Genomic DNA, 24705 nt, shown 5'->3' with positions numbered 1-24705 from the left:
GGAGTAAAACCTTCCCCAGGCACTCCTGCACCTCTTGCTCTCAAATGCTTCACCCTTCAGGCGGGGAAATGACCAAAAAATCCACCTTGAGCTGGAGCCACCAAATGTGTACCGCTCACTCCATGGCCTCCACCAGAATTCCCTGCACATTAATTGTTAATAAGATGCCTGACCAGTGTGAATCATTCAATATTTGTGTGCTGATTGGCTGGTGTGTATCATTTAATGCCGATGAACTGTGTCGATGGGCATCGACAGTCAGGTGTTGGCAAGTTTACATCATTAATGATACGATTGCTAGGGATCACTCACTCAGGTGCGTGACTATTTTGGATCCATTGGTGTGGTGCTGGAACGATGCACATCATTCAGTGCTTGGTGAAATGTTTGATGTTGAGGGTGTCATTCAAAGTTGTTGAGACATTATTTTATATTAGTGTCACCCAAAGTTAGATTATTTAGTGCTTGGTTTAGATGCTCATTCAATGTTGAGTAAGTTCCTTGGTTTAAATAAATCATATTAGTGAGGTGCTTCCTAGCAGCAACCATCCAATATTAGTGAGGTAATTAGTTAAATGGCTTGATTCGTATTGGTTGTGTAAGCATGCATGATGTGAAGAAGTTAAAAGAATTAGCTATTCACAAACTATGGGACAAAAATTAGCTTCCTGAATTAAATTAGAAAATAGATAAATGATTCTCAGCATGCAAAAAAATGTCAGCTTGGCAGTGTCAGGCTGGCACCCTGACAATGCCTTGCCAGCTGGCAGTCACCTGGGCACCTTGGCAGAGCCAGGCTGGCACCCAGGTGGTACTGTCAGTGCCAAGCCTCCAAGCTGGCAGTGCCAAGGTGCCAGGATGGAAGTGCCATGGTGACCTGGTGGCATCAGCAGTGCCAGGGTGTCACCCACAAGCACCTGGGGGCCTTTTCTCCCCTGGGAGACCCGCACAAGTGCTGTTCCGTCTGGTCCCTGTTTCTGGGGACCAGAACTGAAAGGCAGTCACCTGAGCTCTCCAGCAGGTCAACAAGGCCAACTCGTGGCACCGCCTTTCTGCATAGGTGATTCTCCACAGGCTACACTGAATACACAACTCAGCTCTGACTCCCACCATTGTCCTTAATTCGACCAAGTTCCTAGGCACAACATCCTAATTGACCAGGACCAGGGAGATCTACCCGAAAGGCGCACCAGCGCCAGTGCATACCCCTCTCCCTTGGCCAGCCCCCTCCAAGCAGCTCAGATGAAGATGCTGGAACTGCCTTGGGTCAATGCTCCAATGATGCAGATGAAAGAGGGACATGAAAATTGCATGGCCTCCACATCGATCTGCATGGGTACAGGTGGGTCAAGAATAATGTCCCCCACTACTCCACTAAACTGGGCTAAAAATGGGATTTATGCCATTTTCCGTGGAGAGGCTTGCATATAGAGTTGGATAAATAACTGAAATACGAAATAGGATCCAATGTTGAAAAGGGTAGAGTTGACAATTGTTGCTGTACTGCCAGGGCTGGAGGAAACAGAGATGTTGTCAACTGTTGCATGGTTTTATCAAGGGGAGGTCGTGCCTCACTAACTTGATCGAGTGTTTTGAGGAGGTGACAAAGTTGATTAATGAGGGAAGGGCGGTAGATGTTGTTTACATGGACTTCAGTAAACCTTTGACAAGGTGCCTAATGGCAGACTGGTACAAAAGGTGAAGTCACACGGGATCAGAGTTGAGGTGGTAAGATGGATACAGAACTGGCTTGGTCATAGAAGGCAACGTGTAGCAGTAGAAGGGTGTTTTTCTGAATGGAAGGTTGTGACTAGTGGTGTCCCACAGGGATCTGTGCTGGGGCCTCTGTTGTTTGTAGTATGCATAAACGATTTGGAGGAAAATGTAGCTGGTCTGATTAGTAAGTTTGTGGATGACACCAAGGTTGGTGGAGTGGCAGATAGTGTTGAGGATTGTCAGAGGATACAGCAGGACATAGATAGGTTGGAGACTTGGGCAGAGAAATGGCAAATGAAGTTTAATCCAGATAAATGTGAAGTAATGCATTTTGGTAGGTCTAACAGAGAGGGGAAATATACCGTAAATGGCAAAACTCTTAGGACTGTAGAAAGTCAGAGCGATCTGGGCATGCAGGTCCACAGATATTTGAAAGTGGCAACACAAGTGGATAAGGTAGTCAAGAAAGCATATAGAATGCTTGCCTTCATTGGACAGGGTATCGAATGTAAAAGCTGGCATGTCATGCTGCACATGTTTGGAACCTTGGTACGGCCGTACTTGGACTATTGCAAACAATTCTGGTCGGCACACTACCAGAACATGTGGAGGCTTTGGAGAGGGTGCAGATGTTGCCTGGTCTGGAGAGTGTTAGCTACGCGGAGCGGCTAAACAGACTCGGACTGTTTTCATTACAACGACGGAGGTAAGGGGTGAACTAATAGAGGTCTACAAGATTATGAGGGGCATAGATAGACTGGATGGGCAGGCAGTCTTTCCCAGGGTGGAAGGGTCAGTCACCAGGAGGCACAGGTTTAAGGTCAGTTTAGAGGACCTGTGCGAGGTAGGTTTTTTTACATAGAAGGTGGCGAGTACCTGGAATTCGTTGTCAGGGAAGGTTGTGGAAGCAGATACATTAACGGCGTTCAAAAGGTATCTTGACAAATACATGGACAGGATGGGTATAGAGGGATACGGCACAAGGAAGTGCTGAGGGTTTTGGCTAAGGTTGGTATCATGACCGGTACAGGCTTGGAGGGCCGAAGGGCCTGTTCCTGTGTTGTACTGTTCTTTGTTCAAGATTGCCAAACAAGCTGAGTAGTGGAGATGTGGGGGATGAGAGATATTCTAGAGTTTACTTACTATAATAGCAGCAGTGGTGAACATTTGCAAGCTTGATCCTTGCCCACACACTCTCTTTGCCTAAGATGATGTGTGATGAAAGAGGCGAGAATATACCTGAAACTTAAAAAGAATGTTCCCCACAAAACGCACCCTTCAATCCATCAAACTCTTACGCTATTGTAATACAATACTCAGTACATAAAAGCATGGAGCTGGCACTACCAATAGATCTGCTTTGGGCAGGCTGCACGAAGCCTTTGAATTGATGCTGTTGTCACAGTAACAGCAGTTATTAGAGGTCCTGACATTGTTTGAAACAATCTGAACTGTGCTCTGTGAATGGAAATGAGTGGTTTCAACATGTGAAAAATGACAGACTCCGCGAGACGCTGATAATAACAAGTTGGCAGCGGGAATGGAAGCGTTCCATGGATTGACTGGCAGTGGTTCAAAGTAGAATACAAATGGCTGCTTTGTTTTCGAAGCAGGAGGTTATCCAGGAGTCACTGCCAAGCTCATCAAAAGGTATTTAATTGCTGCCATATTGTCACAAGTTCGGATGCCCCTTGGTTTAAAATGTCAGTGAAGATTTTCATTTCTAAGTGTGAGTCTTGTTTCCACAAGAGGAATTGCTTCTTTTTCCCCGATTCCTTATTTGAAACAAAATGTTGGATTAATGATGACAATGGTTACCTGAATGATTGATTGCAGTTCCTGGACTTTGGTCTTTAACATTTCATTTTCTCGCTCTAACTCCAGCACCTGCTCCTTCCTTGGCCTTTGCTCAATGTCATTTTTCAGTTTGAGGGATTGGTTGCGCTCCAATTTGCATTCTTCCTCCACCTTGTTTAACCTGTGCTTCAGCTGATCGATCTACAGCAATTTGGATACAAGAGAGGGGGAAAAAAAATGCCATGATTCTTTGTAAGCATTCAATGGAAATCAATCAAACAGTGGCCAGCAGCAAATCAGCATTGGTAGGCAACTACTCTAATCCCCATAACTTGCATCCTGTGGTACAGCTTGCCATTCAAGTTCTATCCGGTACCCATTTCAACGATACTCTTGCTTCTGTCCCAGTAGTCATCTTTCGTAAAGCTACATGTTGGAATAAATGATAGTAGACTTGCAGGATTTTTATTCGGTAACAACATGATTAATGTCTTCAACTGATATCACAGAAACATAGGAAGGATCAGGAGTCAGCCAATCAGCCCCACAACTATTCCACCATTCAATTAGATCATGTCTGATCTGGGTTTTAACTCCATCCACCTGGCCCTCAATGCACTTATCTAACAAAACTTTTTGTCTTCTTTTTTAGTTCACTGCCCAAAGGCAGGTCCAAACCATATTGCCATGACCTCCATTCTACAGGTAGGACAATGTAATGACTTAGACCAGGCCTTTGCGATTGGCCAATTGGAATAGGAGTTCCCTGATTGGTGGGTCAATCAGGGAACCTCTTCTTTGTATATAACAGGGAGTGTCAGATCCTCTGCACTCCCAGTGCAGATAGCAAGCACAAGGTTGTACTGCTGTTGCTTTTGTTAATAAAATGTACTCTGCTGAAGGGACTTCTGCCTCCGTGGACTTATTACAGATAAGGAGGTAGGTCCGGAGTCTGATCCACACCAGCCGTCCAGCCTAACTGAGCCAACCGGCCCTCCAGTGACAACATGATCTTTTACATGCATGTTGTAGCCTGGAGCTGTGAATCGTGATGGTGGAGGCTCAAATTTTCTTTACATCAGATGCAGACCAGGAATTTCTCCCACCCTTACTGCTATGTTGGAAGGATTTGTAAGTTGGCACTCAATCTGTTTGGTAGTGTTGTGAATACACCTTCCTTGGCGAACAAGTCCTGGAGTGGAAAGTCTGGCATAGCCGCCAGGTCACTACCCACCACAAGACCTCCAAAAAAAACTATCAACCTCAATTTTGAAACTTTCAAATGACTCCATGCCCCACTGATCTTTTGGTGAGAAGATCCAAATTTCCGCCACACTTTGTGTGAAGAAATATCCCCAAGCACCACCCACCAAAGGCCTAGCTCTAATTTTGAGGTTATGCTCCTCTGCTCGGAGCTTACCCCAGCAGCGGAATTAGGTTCTCCCTATCTACCCCATCAACTACTTTAATTATCACTGCTGCATTATATAACATTTGGACAAGTAATTGTCTCATTTAATACATTTTGGACAGGTGCCAGGAACTTGAAGCTGTCTGTCAAAACTAGTACCACATTGGCACAAGTGAGTCATTTTGGACTATGGTAGATAATTAGATTCTAAAACTAAGAGTGCAATAGGTGCCAGGAACATTTTATTGTTCATTTAAAAAGTGGGGTGAGGGTTCAGGATGACACTTTGTCTATTTATTGTTTCAAACAAAATAATTTGTTTCTTCTTTAAACACACCGTAAATGGCAAATAGCAGAGACCCTTCCCCTACCGAGACAGCAACGGAATAGCCAGCGAGGATTTAGAACTGATGGGCCATGAATCTAATGGAATAAGTTGAAACAGTGACTAAATGTTGAGCACCATTCGCGACTACTTAGACACTGAAGTAGTCCACATGCAAATGCAGCAAGACCTGGCCAATATCCAGCCTTGGGCTGACAAATGACAAAGAATATTCCCGCCACACAGGTGTCAGGCAATGACCATCTCCAATAAGAGAGAATCAAACCATCACCCATGACATTCAATGGCATGACCATCATAGAATCCCCCACTGTCAACATCCTAAGGGTTACCATTGACCAGAAACTGAACTGGACTAGCCATATAAACACTGTGGCTACAAGAGCAGGTCAAGAGGCTAGGAATCTTGCAGTGAGTAACGCACCTCCCGACTCCTCAAAGCCTGTCCACTATCTACAAGGGACAAGTCACAGGAGTGTGATGGAATACTTCCCACTTGCCTGGATGAGTGCAGCTCCAACAACACTCAAGAAGCTCGACACCATCCGAGACAAAGCAGCCCACTTGATTGGCATCCCTTCCACAAACATTCACTCCCTCCACCACTGACGAACAGTAGCAGCAGTGTGTACTATCTACAAAATGCACTGCAGTAACTCACCAAGGCTCCTTAGGCAGCACCTTCCAAACCCACAACTTCTACCATCTAGAAGGACAAGGGCGGCAGATATATGGGAACCCCACCACCTGGGAGTTCTTCTCCAAGTCACTCACCACCCTGGCTGGAAATATATCACCGTTCCTTCACTGTCGCTGTGTCAAAATCCTGGAACTCCCTCTCTAATAGCACAGTGGGTGTACCTACGTGGATTGCAGCGCTACAAGAACGCAGCTCACGATCACCTTCTCAAGGACAATTAGAGATGGGCAATAAATGTTGGCCTAGCCAGCGACACCCACATCCTGTAAAAAATAATTTTTAAAAACACATACCAGGAAGATCCTCGATTTTATTCCTGAGTTGTTGAATCAACCATAAGAGCATCTGAGAGCCATTCAGAGATTCATAGAATTTACAGTGCGGAAGGAGGTAATTTGGCCCATCGAGTCTGCACCGGCTCTTGGAAAGAGCACCCTACCCAAGGTCAACACCTCCACCCTATCCCCATAACCCAGTAACCCCACCCAACACTAAGGGCAATTTTGGACACTAAGGACAATTTAGCATGGCCAATCCACCTAACCTGCATATCTTTGGATTGTGGGAGGAAACCGGAGCACCCGGAGGAAACCCACGCACACACAGGGAGGATGTGCAGACTCCGCACAGACAGTGACCCAAGCCGGAATCGAACCTGGGACCCTGGAGCTGTGAAGCAATTGTGCTATCCACAATGCTACCGTGCTGCCCCCATTGGGCGAGTTACAATTGGCATCAGTGCTGTCAGGTGAAGGAGTGGGAAAATAATCAGGCAGGGTTCTTGATCTCGCTTGCTATGCAGCATCTTGCCTTTCCTTCCAATTTTGTTCTCAGGATGAGGGCGATGTTGGCAAGGCTGGTATTTGTTGCCTACCATTAGTTGCTCTGAGAAAGTGATGGTGGATCATCATAAAGTGTTTCACTCCATGTGTTAATTGTGCTCCCACAATATTGATGGGTAGGGAATTCCAGAATTCTGATCTAGCAATGATGAAGAGATGGTGATGTATTTCCAAGTTAGGAGTGTGTGTGTCCAACTTTGAAGGAAACATGCATCCTGGGATGGCAGGATGGACGTATGAGGAGAGATTGAGTCGGTTCAGATTATATTTTCTGGAGTTCAGAAGAATGAGGGGGAAGGATCTCATGGAAACCTAGAAAATTCTAATGGGACTAAATTGGGTAGATGCAAGAAGGGTGTTCCGATTGGTGGGTGTGCCCAGACCCATCATTCTGAGGATACGGGGCAGACCATTTCGGACTGAGATGAGGAGAAACCTCTTGACCCAGAGAGTGGTGAGCCTGTGGAATTCATTACCATAGGAAGTAGTTGATATTCTGAAATCTATATGAATGCCAGTCTTTTTCTTTCCTTTCACAAATAAGTAGGAAAGAAAAAAATGAAGAACCAACAAAAAATAAGATTTGAGAAAACTTCACCAAAGTAGCCCTTTAAAGTTCAATCCTCAAGGATCTAGAGACAAAATGATAGGATTGACATTTTCCTGGGTATAAGCTGATAATTTGAAGAGCCATTGCCTGGGCTAATGATTAGAGGGGACTCCTATCAGTCCCTCGCTGTTTATAAAGTGCAGCACGGTGGCACGAGTGACTAGCACTGTGGCTTCACAGCGCCAGGGGTCCCAGGTTCGATTCCCCGCTTGGGTCACTGTCTGTGCGGAGTCTTCACGTTCTCCCCGGGTCTGCGTGGGTTTCCTCCGGGTGCTCCGGTTTCCTCCCACAGTCCAAAGATGTGCAGGTTAGGTGGATTGGCCATGATAAATTGCCCTTAGTGACCAAAAAGGTTAGGAAGGGTTATTGGGTTACAGGGATAGGGTGGAAGTGAGGGCTTAAGTGGGTTGGTGCAGACTCGATGGGCTGAATGGCCTTCTTCTGCACTGTATGTTCTATGTTACATTATTTGTAAATGCCAGAAGAATGTGCTTTGTTGTTGCTGCACAAAGTTACATGGCCTTCCAGCACATGCAATGGGCTAAGGAAGGACAGGTGAATTTTAAACTGAATATTGACAGGATAATTCACATTGGAAAGGAGACATAGTATATTTACACAATGGAGGAGCTCCATTTTGTTGTGGGCTAGTGGAGCTCTAAGACGGACTAAACCAGCACACTGGGATAAATTAGGGGGCTCACCACAAATGGGAGTAAACCATCGAAACGTCAGGGAAACTATACTTGAAATAAAATAGAAGTAATGAAAATAACTAAATTAGTAAAAACAGAAAGATGTCAAGATATAAAACCAAATATTACATGGGTTGGTATGGGCAGAGTACGCTATCTTGTACTGGCTACTACTTAGGTGGGGTCATGGATTCACCTTCCCAATGGACTGCACCTTAGGGCAGCACGGTATCACAGTGGTTATCATTGTTGCTTCACAGGGACCCGGGTTTAATTCACAGCTTGGGTCACAGTCTGTGTGGAGTCTGCAAGTTCTCCCCATGTCTGCGTGCGTTTCCTCCGGGTGCTTCGGTTTCCTCCCACAGTCCCGAAAGACGTACTGTTAGGTGAATTGGACATTTTGAATTCTCCCTCGATGTACCCGTACAGGCGCCGAGTGTGGCGACTAGGAGATTTTCACAACAACTTCATTTCAGTGCTAATGTTAGCCTTCTTGTGACACTAATAAATATTATTGTGTGGAGGAAGGCTTATATGCACCCATGACTCTGGGAGTTCGCTGGTTGTAGTTTTACTTGCGAAAGGGCCAGAAAGGTTGAAATGTGGGAGTCAGAATCGAAGGCCAGTTCACCAGTCCTACTTGCAACTATTGGATTTAGTCCAAGGGCCTATCTGATCAGAGTCATATCTTGCTCTTGTCATGTGAGAGTACCTTTACGAAATGGGTGTTTACTACTGATCAGTTTGATGTAACTTGCTAAAACTGATTTTACTAGTGATGTCAGAGAGTGGGCGGAGCTGGGCTGTCAGTCAGCTTTTTACTTTAGTTTTAGGCTGTTTGCTGCAGGGTGTGTTTTAGTTTCATTTTCAGTATGGGAGCTGAAGCCAGACAGAGCAGCTGTACTGTTGATCTCTCTGCCATGAAAAGACTATCTCTTGATCATTTGGTGAATTCAGAATTATAAATGTTTTCAGTAGTGAATGTAAACCTAATGTGCTTCTGTTGAAAGGTGTTTCTTCTGTCTTTTGGATGTTTTTTGGGAAGTTATTAAGGATTACTTAGTGTTGCATTCTTTGGGGGTTGTATTTGAAGTGATGGTTGCTAAGATGTTCACTGTATGTTTCAAAAAGGTTAACTTGAGTTCATAGACTAAACATTGTTTTGCTTGAAAAATTACTTTTCCATTTCTGCTGTACCACACCTATAGGCGGCTGTGTACTCCCCATACAACAATCTAGTAAAAGTTGTGGGTCAGGTGAACTCCATGATACACTTTGGGGTTCTCCAAACCCTGGCCCATAACACTCTGGACATGATGTGGAGATGCCGCCATTGGACTGTGGTGAGCACAGTAGGAAGTCTTACACCACCAGGTTAAAGTCCAACAGGTTTGTTTCGAATCACCAGCTTTCGGAGCACAGCTACTTCTAGGAAGGAGCTGTGCTCCGAAAGCTGGTGATTCAAAACAAACCTGTTGGACTTTAACCTGGTGTTGCTCTGGACAGACAGGGGTGTCAGGAATGGGTGACCACTAGATGTTGAGACTCTAACTAATGAGCTAGCTAACTAGGATTTACCAGTCTCTGCTGAAATGGTCACACTCGCATTCCCCTCAACCACCTCCAACTACAAAGGATTTATGGAAAGCTGGACTTGCTCAAACTGATTTTTACATTAATACACCAAATTTAAATTGAAATGATAAGCTGGGGGAGGGGACAATATCCCATACAGTTTCCACCTGCCATTGAACGATGCAATGAATCAGGGTCCATTGACAGAAGGGTAAAGCACAAAAGGCTTTCGGTGTGATTATCAACCATTTACTGAAATTATCCAATCAATGTGGAGCTGTTATAAATGAGGCTAATCAAGCACAGAGCGGCTACTGGAAAGTACTTGATTATAAAATGAAACAGATTACTTTAACCCTGTGTAGTTTATTAGCGAAGCCTCATTTGGAGCAGTGTGAAACTTCGAGTACCCTCATTTGAAAAGAATGGCATTGATCGTTGAACTGTGAAGAGATGCTCACAGAATTGTGCCTGATTTTATTGGGAGAAGAAAATGCTGACAAGGATGAATAATGAAAATACAAGCAAGTAATTTGGCTTACATTGTGACTGCAGTACTTGAGGGCATGAGTTCAAAATCAACACGCCTTGAGCAAGACTAAACATTGGAAGAAACCTTTATTTTCTCATGGAATAGTAAATATTTGCAAGAGAGCCCGCTCAGGATTAATTAACACCGCCTTGATTAACTCCTTGAAAACAAAACTAGATGAATATCTGACTGAAAGGGGGATTGAAAGGTTTTAAGTATGACTTAGTCAATCAAATACTCAGTTGAACTGATTGTTTCTCTGCAGTTGGGATCACAAAACTCATATCTGTGAAATGCAACTGATTGGGAGTTGAATAATGCAATGCTAATGTTAAGATTCACATCCTGGGGTCTAGCTGGATTCAATGAATAATAGATACTTGGTGTGCCTAAAACAAGATTGCAGCAAGTGCTCCTGTTCTGTATAATTTTGATCAAGTGGCTGTCAACAATTTGGCTGGTCGTTATACTTGAAGATCCTTAATCATCACAACAAGCATGCGATTGTCCTCATGGGCTTTCCTGTACTAGTGGTACTTGGTTTGCAAAAAAAGGATTTGTCCAAGTCTAATGATTTGTCTATTGTCTCTGCTGGTTGTTGTGTGACAGCACCAAACAGCATTAAGATCAATGACTGAGGGGACAACCCTTGAATTCACAGCAAAATGTTTGACCATATTATCCATCATATCAACCTGCAAATTAGGAGGAGTCAGCCACTGGGTCCTTCAAGCTTACTCCGCAATTCATTAAAATCAAGGCTGATCGGATTGTAACCTAAACTCCAAAACCTCACATTCATGGCCAGCGGCAAAACTGAACTGGACCGAAAATAGCATCTCTTGAACAAATTTCAGTCTTCTTAAAATAAATCTGCTGACCTGGGAAATTAAAACAACAGGAAAAACAACAGAGATCGTGCCTGCAAGTGAGAGTCACTGGTATTGGAATTGACAAAGGTTGGGTCTCACGATAACTCAGGTAAGTTGAAAGAGTGTTTCAGCAAAATACATCCACCTTTTTTCTGGAAGATTGACAGAAAGGTGCTTCATAGACAGAAGATGAATGGAGAACATGGAAGAAAGATGGACACATGGTTTAAACAGAGAGCACAGAATGTAACTCGATATTGTGCTTTGAAAGGAAGCTTCATAGGATGATGTGACCCTTTTATAGAGTAAACTAACCCCATCCCCTTAAAAGGGTGCAAAAGGTTGAACACATTGGAGATTTTTTATTGCAAGTAATGAAATACCAGCATTGTAACAGAGGTAAGGACAAATCCAATTGAATATCGAAGCCATCTGTCAGAGGAAAGAACTCAACTGAGCATCAGAAGAACTTACCTGTGGTCCAGCATTGCAGCTAATGGATCAATGCTAGCGATTAACAAATCCGTGTTAATGGTTCATGGATCAGTGCTTGTGGTCAACAGATCAGCGTTAAAAGAAAGGCGAACCACAGAAGAAGGGGAGGGAGGGAAGGAGGCAGAAAGGGGGGGGGGGGAAGAGGGAAGAGACAGGGAACAATAGAGGGGAACCAGAGAGGTGGAGCGGGGAGGTAAGGGAATGATAGCCAGAAGGAGGACACGGGAAACGATAATAAACTTGGCAAAGACAGGAACAGAGAGCAAGGAAAATACGGGCGAAAGACGGGACGAGCGGCCAATGCGGAGGTGAACCGAGACGACAACGGAGGCGAAAACCCTCCAGGAGAAGCAAATAACAACACCAATACCGGATCCATTCGCGTGTTGCCCTCTCTGTATTGGACATAATTAATGTAAGGGTTTCTCCGGCACCCGAATGTCGATGTACCTCCCCAGTTCCCCCCCCCCAAAAACAGGTGCCTACTTATGTGTTAAAAATAATATTGCCAACTGTACAGAGTTGCTGTTGTTGAGCTAGTGCATAATACCCTACCAGCTTTTTTTTGTGTGTTTTCCTCTCGTCTATATATATATATATATATATATATATTTTATTCTGTGTACATAACTGGAAACATACTTTGTTCAAAAAACCAATAAAAAACATTTATAAAAAAAAACAGGTCACTGTTAGCAGTAAATGGATCGATTCAGTGGTTAGTCGTTGAAAATTAACTGTTGATGGGTCAACGATAGATCAGTACGAGTATCCAGTGGATCAGTGGTAGCAGTTAATGGATTGCTGTTAACAATTAATGTTTTCTAATTTAGGGTACCCAATTATTTTTTTTCCAATTAAGGGGCAATTTAGCGAGGCCAGTCCACCTGCATTGCACATCTTTTTGGGCCGTGGGGGTGAGACCCACGCAGACACAGGGAGAATGTGCAACCTCCACATGGACAGTTACCTGGGCCAGGATCGAACCCGGGTCCTCGGAGGACCCACTAACTGAGCTAACCACTGAGCCACTGTGCTGCCCTATTAATGTTAGCAGTTAATGGATCAATGTTCGTGGTCAATAGATTCATATTAACTGTTGGTGGATCAGTGAGGAGCAGTGTTGATGGTTAGTGCATCAGTGTCAGTCCACTTACCCATGATGACATTTGTGATGCATTGTTGTAGTCAATTAATATGTCTTGTCATTTTTCTATTGTCCCTGCTGGTTATTGTGTGATAGAGCTCTTCCCAAGTCTGGTGCCACTTGTTCAGCAAGTGGCTGAACAGAAAAGTGAGAGAATATTGCCCATTATAATCCTCCTATTAATAAACAGAATGTTTGGATGAAGCATATAATGTTTTCTGATAAGTGACCCACTCTGCATGAGATCTTCCCAAAGGCCTAGCATCTTTAAAAGATTCATCCCACATTGCAAAGGTTGACAGACACTATGTGGTCATAAACTAGACCCCAGATTTCAGGGGTACAATGATGTTGCTTGTAAATTATCATCAGGAACAAGGAAGAAGTTTCACAAAGCTATATCTATCTCAGAATCATTACCTGAGATTACTAATCTCCTTCGGACATTAATTAAAGTAGGAAGAGACATTGTGGTGCACAGTGTTTCCATTCACAACAATAAGCATGTGCCTAGAATTTCTACAGGTGGTCTTCTGATCTCCCATCGTAAAAAGAGCAGAAACCCCAGAGAATCAAATGTGATCAGCCAATCTTCCACCAGAGTTATGGTGGGAGAAATTCTACCCGAGCGCCTTTTGGAAGATCAAATGAGATTCTGATGGGTGGATTATTTGTGTTCAGGGTCTTATAAAATGCTCTTTTAAATTGATTTTTTTCACATCTTGTTCTTTCACATAATTACAAGTGTTCTCTTAAACCATCTATTGTGTGATTTGACCATTACATTTTTCTAGAATTGCAGTGCTGTAGCGTTCTAACTGTAGCGTTCAGAGCTGCCCTGGAGTAGCAATCAGTCAGAAATGCAGCCCACCTTTCTCACTCAACCTTCCAACTGAAGCGGGTGAGAATAGTACTGTGCGGCACGTAGCGGAGGCCATTAGTCAAGTACAGGAGAGTCGGCGGAAAGGAAGACATTTTTCATTTTACAGCACTAGCTGCTATAAAGCAGGTAAGTTTAAAGATCCAGCCACTTTGAGAAACTAGAGAGACAGTCAGTGGGTCGGGGGGGAGGGGGGAGGGGGGGGGGGGGGGGTGGAATAACTTGGATAGTGATTAAGAACACAGTCAGTTAGTTCACTAATGGTCTTCCTGAAAGGAAACTTACTATCCTTATTCAATCTGACTGATATCACAGCTCCAGTTCCCATACCACTCAACTGTCTCAAAATCTGCTGCTTTCAAGAAGATGACCCGCTAACACCTTCTCAGGGCTACTTGGCTATGGGGCAATAAAGTTCTAATTGGCTGCAGGAGCTTGAAGATGCAGCCGTTCCACCGTAAAATCTACCACATTCCCCTAGAAGCACTCACTATTCAAAGGAGCCTCTTGAAGTGATCCCTTTAAGGACTCCGTGCCTGGTGAAAGTGAGGTAACCATGTGTTGCACCTTTTCTGCCTATTTCTCAATGGCAATTTCAACTGGGGTCATATACAAATGTAAGACCTTGAGGGGCCAGATTTCCGACTCCCAATAGAATAAGTTCATGAAACACCGAACTTTGTTTGTTTTTTTACTACAAAGAGAATTTATCTCTGCCTCCCCAACCCCACACCATTTTTGTATGTGTTTTTTGTGGGTTGGGAAGGCCTGGGTTATAAAATGCACACATACTTCTTCTAAAGCTGGGGTCCCTACTGTGAGCACCACAGGAAAATTGCATTTCGACCTGCACTTTTCATATGCTGTTGTGGGTTTTGGAAGCCCTAAAAAAAACGCACATCCTTGGAGACTTCATGACCACTGGGGGAAGCATGCTGAGAAGTCAGGGAAATTCTGAAGGTAAGTGCAAAATATTTTGACACATTTAAATGTTACTATTAAATGCTGTTTTGAAATATTAGATGTGTTTACAATGCAGTGATTCATCATCAGGATCTGGCCTGCAAAGATAAGTTGGCCCCTACATTCACCATCATTCTAAGTGTTTTCATGTATTACATTATATTTTCCAGGGAAGAAAGTGCCCAAATGCATTAAAAAATGTGAAAACAAATATACCGTCAGTCACTGATGCCATGTCTTGTGCTGTGATTTAAATCAACTGACAGCTCTGGCTGTGGAAATAAAAACCCTGCTTTTGAAGGTGAAGAAAATTACTACACCTGCTGGGCAGGCACTCTGCTTTGAAATGGAATGGGATGCCATTTTGTTCTGACAGTTTCAGATGATGCAGTTGTCAGCTTGTAATCTTTTAAAAATATATTCATTCATGGGATTTGGGCATCACTGGCTAGGCCAGCATTTATTGTCCATCCCTGGTGGTGCAGGTGGTGGTGAGCTACCATTTTGAACCTCTGCAGTCCATGTAGTGTAGGTACACCTACAGTGCTGTTAGTGAGGGTGTTCTGGTATCTTGACTTAGTGAAAATGAATAAATGGTGGTATATTCCCAAGTTGGGATGGTGTGTGATTTGGAGGGGAACTTCCAAGTGCTGGTATTCCCATGCATCTAATGCTGTTGTCCTGCTAGATGGTAGCAGTCAAGAGTTTTAAGGTGCCAACGAAGGAGCTTTGGTGAGTTGCCTCAGTGCATCTTGTAGATGGTACACACTGCTGTCACTGTTTGTCAGTGGTGGAGGGAGTGAATGCCAAGCTGTTGATTGTGAGGCCAATCAAGAAGCTTCTTTATCCTGGGTGTCAATCCAAGCCTGGATATTGCCCAGGTCTTGCTGCATTTGGACATGGACCGCTTCAGTATCTGAAGAGGTGCGAACGGAACTGAACATTGTGCAGTCAACAGCAAACATCCCCACTTCTGACTTTATGACCGAAGGAAGATTATTGATGAAGCAACTAGATATAGTTGGGCCGAGGACAGTGGAAGATATGGGGCGCGATTCTCCACTCCCACGCCGGTTGGGAGAATCGCCTGGGCCGCCAAAATTTCCGGGGACGCCGGTCCGACGCCCTCCCACGATTCTCCCAAGCGGCAGGAAGGGCCCAGTCACGTTTCGCGGGCCGCAGAATCGCCGGAGACACCCAAAATGACGATTCTCCGGCACCCCCACGATTCTGAGGCCCGGATGGGCCGAGCGGCCAGGCCAAAACGGCGGGTTCCCCCCGGCGCCGTCCACACCTGGTCGTGGGCGGTGCATGAACGCTGGGGGGGGCGGCCTGTGGGGGGGGGGCGAGGGGGGATCCTGCACCGGGCTTCACCTGCAATGTGGGGTGGCCCGCGATCGGTGCCCACCGATCGTCGGGCCGTCCTCTCTGAAGGAGGACCTCCTTCCTTCCGCGGCCCCGCAAGATCCGTCCCCCATCTTCTTGCGGGGCGGATTTGGACAGGACGGCAACCACGCATGCGCGGGTTGGCGCCGGCCAACCCACGCATGCGCGGATGACGTCCGTTATGCGGCGCCGGCCGCGTCATCTATGCGGCGCCGCATTTACGCGGGCGACAAGGCCTGGCGCGGGTAGATGACGCGGCCCCGATACTGGCCCATTGTCAGGGCCTGAATCGGTCGGGACCGGGGCCGTTCCACGCCGTCGTGAACCTCGACGGCATTCACGACGGCGCGGCCACTTCGGCGTGGGAGTGATCCCGCCCATGATAGCTGTAGCCATTATGAATGCTTAGCTGGGTTTCAAACCCCAGACTGGCTTCAGCTCAGTACTTTGTCCATTGATTAAAGAATGATTAACATTTTTAAGAAACTGTAATTATAGAATATATCCCTTTGCTGTGGTTTGTTTGTTTACATACCTAATACGGATATCTTAAAGGATTACAATTTTTTAACACTGGAGTCGGTTTTTTTTCCAGTATCAATAATAGTGATTTTGAATTCAGAATTTTAGTTTGTCAGAGGTATAATTTCCTTTCCAATGATTTTAAAATAATTTTTTGTATGGCCCCTGAGGACTGTACATTGTGGATATTGAGTGAGTGTCTATGGAGGATAGATGGGGGAATTGCAGGTGGCATGGGTGATTCTAGGAGGCACGGGTGACATGGGGGTGCGTGAGATCAGGGTGAGGGGCATGGGTGGTCTGTGAGGGCATGGTTGATTTTGGTATCACAGGGGATGAGTGGATGGTGAGGGATGAGGTTTAGGTGGCTTTTAAACGGTGTTGGAAGCTGGGCTGCTGTGTTGGAGAACCAACAAGGGCCTTCTAACTGGCCCACCTCCGCACTCTCATTCCTCATCAACTCTACTGGATCTCACAATGCACTACGAACTCGCCCCCTGCATGAAAATGCAAAAACCCCAGGCAAAGTCACATATGGGTTAGGTGTGCATTTTGGAAGGGCACAGGATAATTAGTATAATAATGTACATTTCCTGAGCCCACAGTGAAATCCAGCCTCTTGAGTTCGGTATCAGCTGTGGATTAGTCGGCGGCACTCTTGCTTCCAAGTCAGAGAGTTGTGAGATAAACACTAGACTGATTCTCGAGTGCCATATGGAGGGGCAATCCACTGGTCAGAGGTGCCATTTATCAGAGAGGATGTTACAAAAGGCCTCATCCATCCTCTGAGAGATGTAAAAGATTCCATGTTCTGTGTTGATGACGGACGGGATTGGTCTCTTTAATGTCAGGGCCATTTTTTATCCTTCATTCAACGTCACTAAAACAGATTTGTTCAGTATCTCATTGCTGTACGTGAAAGCTTGTTGTGTGCAAACTAGCTGCCACAATTCTGACATTACAACACATGGGCCACACTTCATAAACAGTTCTTACTAAAGCTGTAAAGTGCTGATATCATGAAGGACACAGTGTGCAAATCTTTCTTTCTTTCCATATTTAAGCACTCTGTTTGCTTTAGGCAACAGCGCAGGGCCTGCCGAACGTAGATCCACAATGGGCATACGGAGGCATGTGGTCGCCTGCAGATTTTCCTCTGCTGGCTGCCTGTTTTTCTTTCTAAGATATCCCTCCCTCCTTCAATTGTCGGGAATTACACTGTCGGGAGAATCCTCTAATTCAGGGTATTTGGGCTTCATCCTGGTAACTGCTTCCCTACTTAAATAAAATCTTGCATTTATATAGCACCTTTCACAATCGCTGGAGGCCCCAAAGTGCTTTCCAGCAAATGAAGGGCAGTCACTGCTGTAAAATAGGAACTAGGACAGCTTTGGCGGGATTCTCCGTCCCGCCAGCCCCCTTTCCTGCCGGCATGCCCTCGCCAGCAGCGAGATTCTCCGTTCCCCCAGCCGGCCAATGGGATTTCCCATTACGGGCCAACCCACGCCCATAAAACGCGCTGACGTGGATGTGCCGTCAGCGGGGCAGAAGATCCCGCCGATGGAGAATCCCGCAGCTTATTATTATACTAATTGATATTTGTCTAATTGCAACCTCTGATTCACCAGTGTGAACCTTGCTGATGTTTACTTTCCAATTTACTCTTGGACTGAAGTTTGATGTTGGTATATATTTGGGTACAGTGCAAAGCAAATTATCTCTGAATCGTATTTGCCAGCACACCCGCAGAGTTTTGTTGTTACACAGCATCAAATTGAAATTTGTACAGGAACACACATGGCACATTGAAGAGTGTAATAATAACAGGAAATGCTGGAAAAAGCTCAACTGGTCTGGCAGCATCAGTGGAGAGAGAAACAGAACGGACGTTTCAAATTTGCCTGACTAAGAGTAGTCTCTGTTTTCTCTCTCCACAGATGCTACCAGACCTGCTGAGCTTTTCCAGCATTCTCTGTCCTGGATTCAGATTTTCAGTATTTGCAGTTGTTTTTTGCTTTGCTTGAAGAGTGTCGTGCCTGTTTGAGTGTTGTAAATGTTTGCACAGGAAGACGTATCAGGACCTCTGGCTATGCAGGGGCAGCTGGTTAACAATCGGACAAAATGCCATGGTAACTAAAAATCAAACAAAGCTAAGGCTCAGTGGGTAGTATCCCTCCCATGACATTAGCACACAGTCAGTGCAGTACAAAGGGAGTGCTACACTGATAGAGATACTTACCTTTGGGAGACACTAAACCATGGACCATCTGCATTCTCAGGTCAATATGAAAGATGCCACTGGAATGTCTGAAGAGCAGAGGAAGTCTCCTTGGTGTCCTGGCCGAATTTTGCCACATCACAAAAATTGATCATCTGGTTATTTATCTCGGCTGTTTGTGGGAGCATACTATGGTGGTCTTCTGTGCAAATAGTTGTTTGGGACAATATTTTAACTTAACAGACCCACATGAGCCAGAAGTGAGTCAGGAACCCGTTTGTTCCACTTCCAGGTTTCCCAATCAATCTGAGGATGGGCAGGATGACATACTGAATCCGCGAAAACATGGATTCCTAGTTAAGCGCAGGGTTCAGAATGGCTGAACGGGACATTGATTCCCGAGATTTCAGCAACCCACAGGAATGGAGAGGAGACTCGAGAAGGCTGCCAGGGGAGGCGGCCCTGCCCGACCCCACTGACCACAAGGCCAGGATTGCACAGCCCGGATGCAGCACGCCTCCCACCGGTGGGCCATTTACATTGCCGTTTACTTCGGCAGGACCGTAATAATCCCGTTGGGCGGTGAGGGCCGTAAAATCCTGGTCCAAGTCTCGGCATCGTACCTGCTGGTCCTGCTGTGGGGATCTGAGGCACTGAAATGAAATAAAGCTTCCCAAGTACAGGAGGAGGGACCCAGCTTCTTAAAACTCAGCAGAGTGGATATAAGTGGCAGCAGTGTGCTCCTTCCAGCCTGCAGGCAATGCTGTAAGAGGTTTAAAGGACCTCAGGAGGGCAGGCAGGAAAGATGAATGGCGTCCAACTTTCAGGTGCCAACCCTCACACACACATTTTCCCAGCATTTTCCTGTACAACATTCCTCAGAACAACAATGTTTTAGAGCACCATTCATCACTCTCTCTCCAGGCACCCCCTCACTTTCCCATCTGAACAGCCAACATTGGCACTCACCCTCATCTCACACCCGTGCCTTACCGTCATCCTTCACAAATGTCATTCCCTTCGTGCCACATAATCCATTTCCCATATCTCTAACTCTCTTGCTTTCTCTCCTTCCAGGAGAGGAAAATGCACAAGTCCCAGGGAAGGACACGGGTGCCTGCCGTGACAGGCACCTTCTTGCCCACTGCCTATGCACTCCCGGCTGTTGCAGGAGGCCGCAGGTGCCAGCAGTGACTTGCTGTGATAGCCTAAACCTCCTGAGGCATGGGTGCTCACACGAGATATTGGATTCTCTGTCTGTAGACCATCGCCTCCTTCCAGGTGGGTTTCTGCATCCCACCTCCAAAGTGCCGCACCATTTCCTGAGGAAAAGGCAGCTGTTGCCATTGCTGCTCCTCTCATTCCCCATCAAAGATCAAGGCAGTGCTGCGTAATTTGCTCCTAAGCTGCTGGAGGCTGCCAGCAGGGAAAGGTGATTCAGGGTGCGTGAAGTCCCAAGACAGGTGAGCTGACTATCAAGAAGTTGGAAATCACCTACCTGTAAAGCAGGGACAGCACCAGCCCTGAAGGAGTGGTGAGCTGCAGCCTCCCATCCAGGAACCGTTACAGCAAGTCAGTTTCGCCATTTGAAAACTGTCAGTTTCACTAAAGCACTACACGCCCTGCTGTGCTCTGACCTTACTGAGCCGAACAAGTTCCACAGAGTGGAAAACCCATGGGTTTAATGATAACTTCTCTTTAAACATTTTAATTCATTACCCAACAACTCTACAGGGGTTCCCCTCCCATGTGCAGATCTGCCTAGTGCTAAACCCCGAAGTGATTGGGATCATGTCAGTTCCCGACCCGAAGCACCCACACCGAAACCTTTAACATAAGAACTAGGAGCAGGAGTAGGCCATCTGGCCCCTCGAGCCTGCTCCGCCATTCAATAAGATCATGGCTGATCTTTTTGTGGACCCAGCTCCACTTACCCGCCGGATCACCATAACCCTTAATTCCTTTACTGTTCAAAAATCTATCCATCTTTGCCTTAAAAAATTCAAGGTCACCTCAACTGCTTCACTGGGCAGGGAATTCCACAGGTTCATAACCTTTTGGGTGAAGAGGTTCCTCCTCAACTCATTCCTAAATCTGTTCCCCCTTATTTTGAGGCTATACCCCCTAGTTCTAGTTTCACCCGTCAGTGGAAACAGCCGCCCTGCTTCTATCTTAACTATTTCCTTCATAATTTAATATGTTTCTATCAGATCCCCCCTCATTCTTCTAAATTCCAATGACTATAGTCCCAATCTACTCAGTCTCTCCTCAGCAGCGGCATGATGACACTGCTTCTTCACAGCTCCAGGGACCCGGGTTCAATTCTGGCCTCAGGTGGCTGTGTGTGTGCCGTTTGCACTTTCTCCCCTTATCTGCGTGGGTTTCCTCCGGGTGCTCCGGTTTCCTCCCGCAGTCCAAAGATGTGCAGGTTAGGTGTACTGGCCATAACAAATTGCCCCTTAGTGTCCAAAAGATTAGGTGGGGTTGCTGGGTTATGAGGATAGGGTGGAGGAGTGGGATTGAGGAGGGTGCTCTTTTCAAGGGCCAGTGCAGACTCGAGGGGCGAACGACCTCCTTCTGCACTGTAAATTCTATGATTCTCTCAACTCCGGAATCAACCACGTGAATCCCCTCTGCACCCCTTCCAGTGCCAGTACATCCTTTCTTAAAATTCTGCCGGATGGGGATCACATGATGTGAGCAGGGGCGCAGCTGCTTTTTCGTGAGCTTCAGCTCTGTTCATCTTTGAATCTTTGTTTTTATCCTTACGCACATCTTTTGTTGTCTTTTCTTGGTCTGCATGGTTAGTGCAATGTACCAAAAGTTGTTGATCAATAATTCAGCTTTATTGAGTCGAGTCGAAAGGTTTAAATCTTCGTTGGTTCCTGGCAGCTGGAAGAAGTTGGGTTCAGACCCGGTCTTTGGTGGTACAGCTACTTTTGTGAGGATTCCTGCCCTGACATCCAGTGTTCACCAGCGAATGATGGCTGCTAGCAATTAAGTTAATCTGTCTGAATGTGGGATGTTAAAGCCCAGTTCAGGAGTTGTGAGGTGTCTTTATGGAGGCTGTGTCAACGTACAAGGAAGTTTTTGCAACAGAAAGAGCATTGTCTTTGGTGAAAGTCCAACTTTGCATGGTTCAGGTCCTCTTGCAAGGCCTATTGACCAGCTTGAGGGGTTTGGATAAGGATGAGGGGGAGCCGATGAGGAGCCTTGCATGACTGGTGAGATGGTGGAAAGATTCTCGGCGAGTTTAAGAACTGGTTGCCACGTTCCGGGAATCTTGATTTGGGAGGTGGGCAACAAAAATTCGACGAGCGCATTTAATCCGGTCTTCGAAGCCTTGGGTTGGGGTGGCCTTCCAGCCTCTGGTTCTATGTGGTCCTGTTCCTGGTATTAGCCGAGAGGAGTGGGGGTTGCCTAAGCCGGCTGGGTTGATCCCCCGCTGAGGGAACCGAGGTTGTTGATCACCTGGGCCAGGTCAAGTCAGCAGGCTGGAAGTAATGAAGTTTGTGCTCAGAATGTTAAAATCCTTACAAAATGTAAGATCCTGAAGAATGCTCACCATTTCACATCCTGTGTTATCCTTGATGTCTACTTTCCTTGGGCGCCAGTGGAATGATCTTTATCCTGACGGCTAACTCACCCCTCAGTTATGATCCTGGACTTTGCTCCCTGATAATCATGATGTTTCCTGTTCATGTTGTCATTTTTTTCTACTTGCAGTGAAGTAGATTCTTTGGGGTGATGATGTCCAGCACCGTTAATCATCCTAAACTAATACGGTTTTATCATGTTAAACTAAATATTGTTTGCGGGATTTGTGCAGTTTCTTTATCCTGTTATATTCTTGAGGGTAGGATGAGCAGAGAGGGAGTGGGATGGGGTGAGGGGTGGAGGGTGTGGGTGGTAAGGTTAGTTCTGCCCTCATTATGTTTGAGCATGGTCCCCATAGTCAGATCTAATTTTTTTCTTTTTGGCTGCTCCTTATTCTTCCTCAGGCCCAGGCGGACTGTTTTATCTTGTTGAAGATGGGGATTTGCCGAGCCCCCTTTTAGGGGGAGTCGGTCAGTTATCCTGAATTGGGTCTCCCTCTTTGACTGTTCCTCTGCTGCCAGAACTTTTGTGAACAAGGTCGGTTTTAATGTTCTCTATTTTTGGGTGTAGGTGTGTGTCTGGTGGGGTGGCCCCTCCTTGGGAGGGTTTCTTTAGGTGCTGTGTCTTGCATGGGACTGGATGGGCCTAGCCTTGAGCAGAGGTGGGTGTAAGAATCGCAAGGGGGGGGGGGGGGTGGTCATGCTAGTCCTTGGAGCCATTTCCTTTTTCTCTTTATTCGTGTGGTTGCGCTGGGTTAGGCTAGGCCTAGTGCCGTGGTCATTATCCTGTTGCTTCTCAGGCAGTGGAACCTCCCCACTTGGGGGGGGGAGGGGGGGCTGATGTGGGTCATTCACATTCAGAGCAATGTTGAATTGGGGTAGGTCTGAAGGTAGGGTCCAGTCTTCATCCTTGGTTAATTCCTCCTGAGAGTTGGATGGGCCCACATGGTGGCTGGTAGGGCAGTTTTTGTTTTGTCACAATATGGTGGATCCGAGGGGTTACTTCTGACAGTTCTTGCTCTTTTCCTTGTGGTGTGATATTAGGGACATTACCTATTTTGCTCCTAATTTTGATGCCTTTGTGGGCTAGCAGTAGTAGTGTTGGAAAGTGGCTTGGACAAGCATTTAGCGATCTTTTGGGTTGCCAAATCCTTTAATTTTTGGATGGTCTTGGTTGTAATGATATGTATAATCTAAGGAGAGTAAAGGGTTAACAAGATGATGTTCATGTATATCAACACTCGATGGCATCAATGAGTAGTCTTATAAAAGGCTGCATCTCTAGGCATTCTGGGAGAAGCTGTTGGAGAAGTTGATGTATAAGGATAGTGTGAAGTTGAGTTAGAGTGTAGGTTATATATTAGAGAGATAATTAATTACTGCATCTAGATTCAATACTATTATTTTGTTAACTGCTACTCAGTAGAGTGTGCGAACCAATTTAAGTAGTATAAAATAAACTAGTTTTGATTTAAACATGTAGCTTTATGTTCTTTGTCAACACTATGACTGTGGCTATCTTGGAGAACAATACAAGGAACATAACATCGGTGGTCGGGAGTGGGGTCCCACAATTCCACAATCCCCCCCCCCAGTTTGGGGGCCGCTCTGATGACCCTCTCATCCTGGTGTTGGATTCAACCCGTCTTTTTGACTGGGACCAGGCTATATTCCCCTCGAGTCTTGACCTTCATGGTTGCCTGTTTCCCTTTTGGCGGCTTCGTTGGTACCCGTGATTGGATGATCTGTTTTGGCCTGGGGCTGGGAGATGTTGTTGTGAGGGCTCAGCTTCTCGCGGTTGCTTCTTGTTCTTGTGCTTTGTTCACTTTTTCTATGGGAGACCCTGGGTTGATAACCTGGGTCTGGCTGTGTCCGGTCCTTTCTTTGACTTTATTCTCGTCTTTTGCCATCTCGATCGTGAGGGTGACTACCTGTTCCGGTCTGGGTCCGGAGAAGAGTTCAAATTACGCTGTAAGAGTTAGGGAATTCCACTTCGTACTAGGGTTCCCTGATTTTGTTTTCAACTTCTGTTTTTAAGCTGTGGGTGTGATCAAAGTCTAAGTTGTTGCCTGTATCCTGTTCGGGTGCAGACGGGCCATTTAACCGTGGAAGGAACATGTTGGGGATTTTGTCCCTTATTCATCCGATCTCGCTATTCCTAACACTGTGAAGACTGTTGTCTTGGGCTGTACCGGTTATACATTGACACCTGTAGCTGCCTTTTTTTACTTTACTTGTTTTTGTGTAAAAACTGAACTCCAATAAACTGACCTTTAAAAGAAATTCCACCTGATGTGTCCCGACCTTACAACAGCGCCTGCATTTCTAAATCAGCTATTAGGCACTTTGGAACATCCCAGCATGAAAAACACTACAAAATTTAAATTACTTTTTGTTTCTTT

At 45.7% G+C, this 24705-nt stretch overlaps 1 protein-coding gene across 3 annotated transcripts in view; it reads right to left on the bottom strand.

Annotated features, from left to right (window-relative positions):
• The window catches only part of card11 (caspase recruitment domain family, member 11), a 367235-nt gene that overhangs the window by 164966 nt on the left and 177564 nt on the right, over positions 1–24705 (bottom strand). For all 3 annotated transcript variants that reach the window (XM_072480962.1, XM_072480964.1, XM_072480963.1), the window contains exon 6: positions 3535–3714. In XM_072480962.1, coding sequence (XP_072337063.1) covers positions 3535–3714 — 180 coding nt within the window. The remainder of the gene's footprint in view (positions 1–3534; positions 3715–24705) is intronic.

Source organism: Scyliorhinus torazame, chromosome 17 (assembly GCF_047496885.1).
Source record: "Scyliorhinus torazame isolate Kashiwa2021f chromosome 17, sScyTor2.1, whole genome shotgun sequence".
Lineage (NCBI taxonomy): Eukaryota > Metazoa > Chordata > Chondrichthyes > Carcharhiniformes > Scyliorhinidae > Scyliorhinus > Scyliorhinus torazame.
This window is presented reverse-complemented; position numbering and strand designations above follow the sequence as displayed.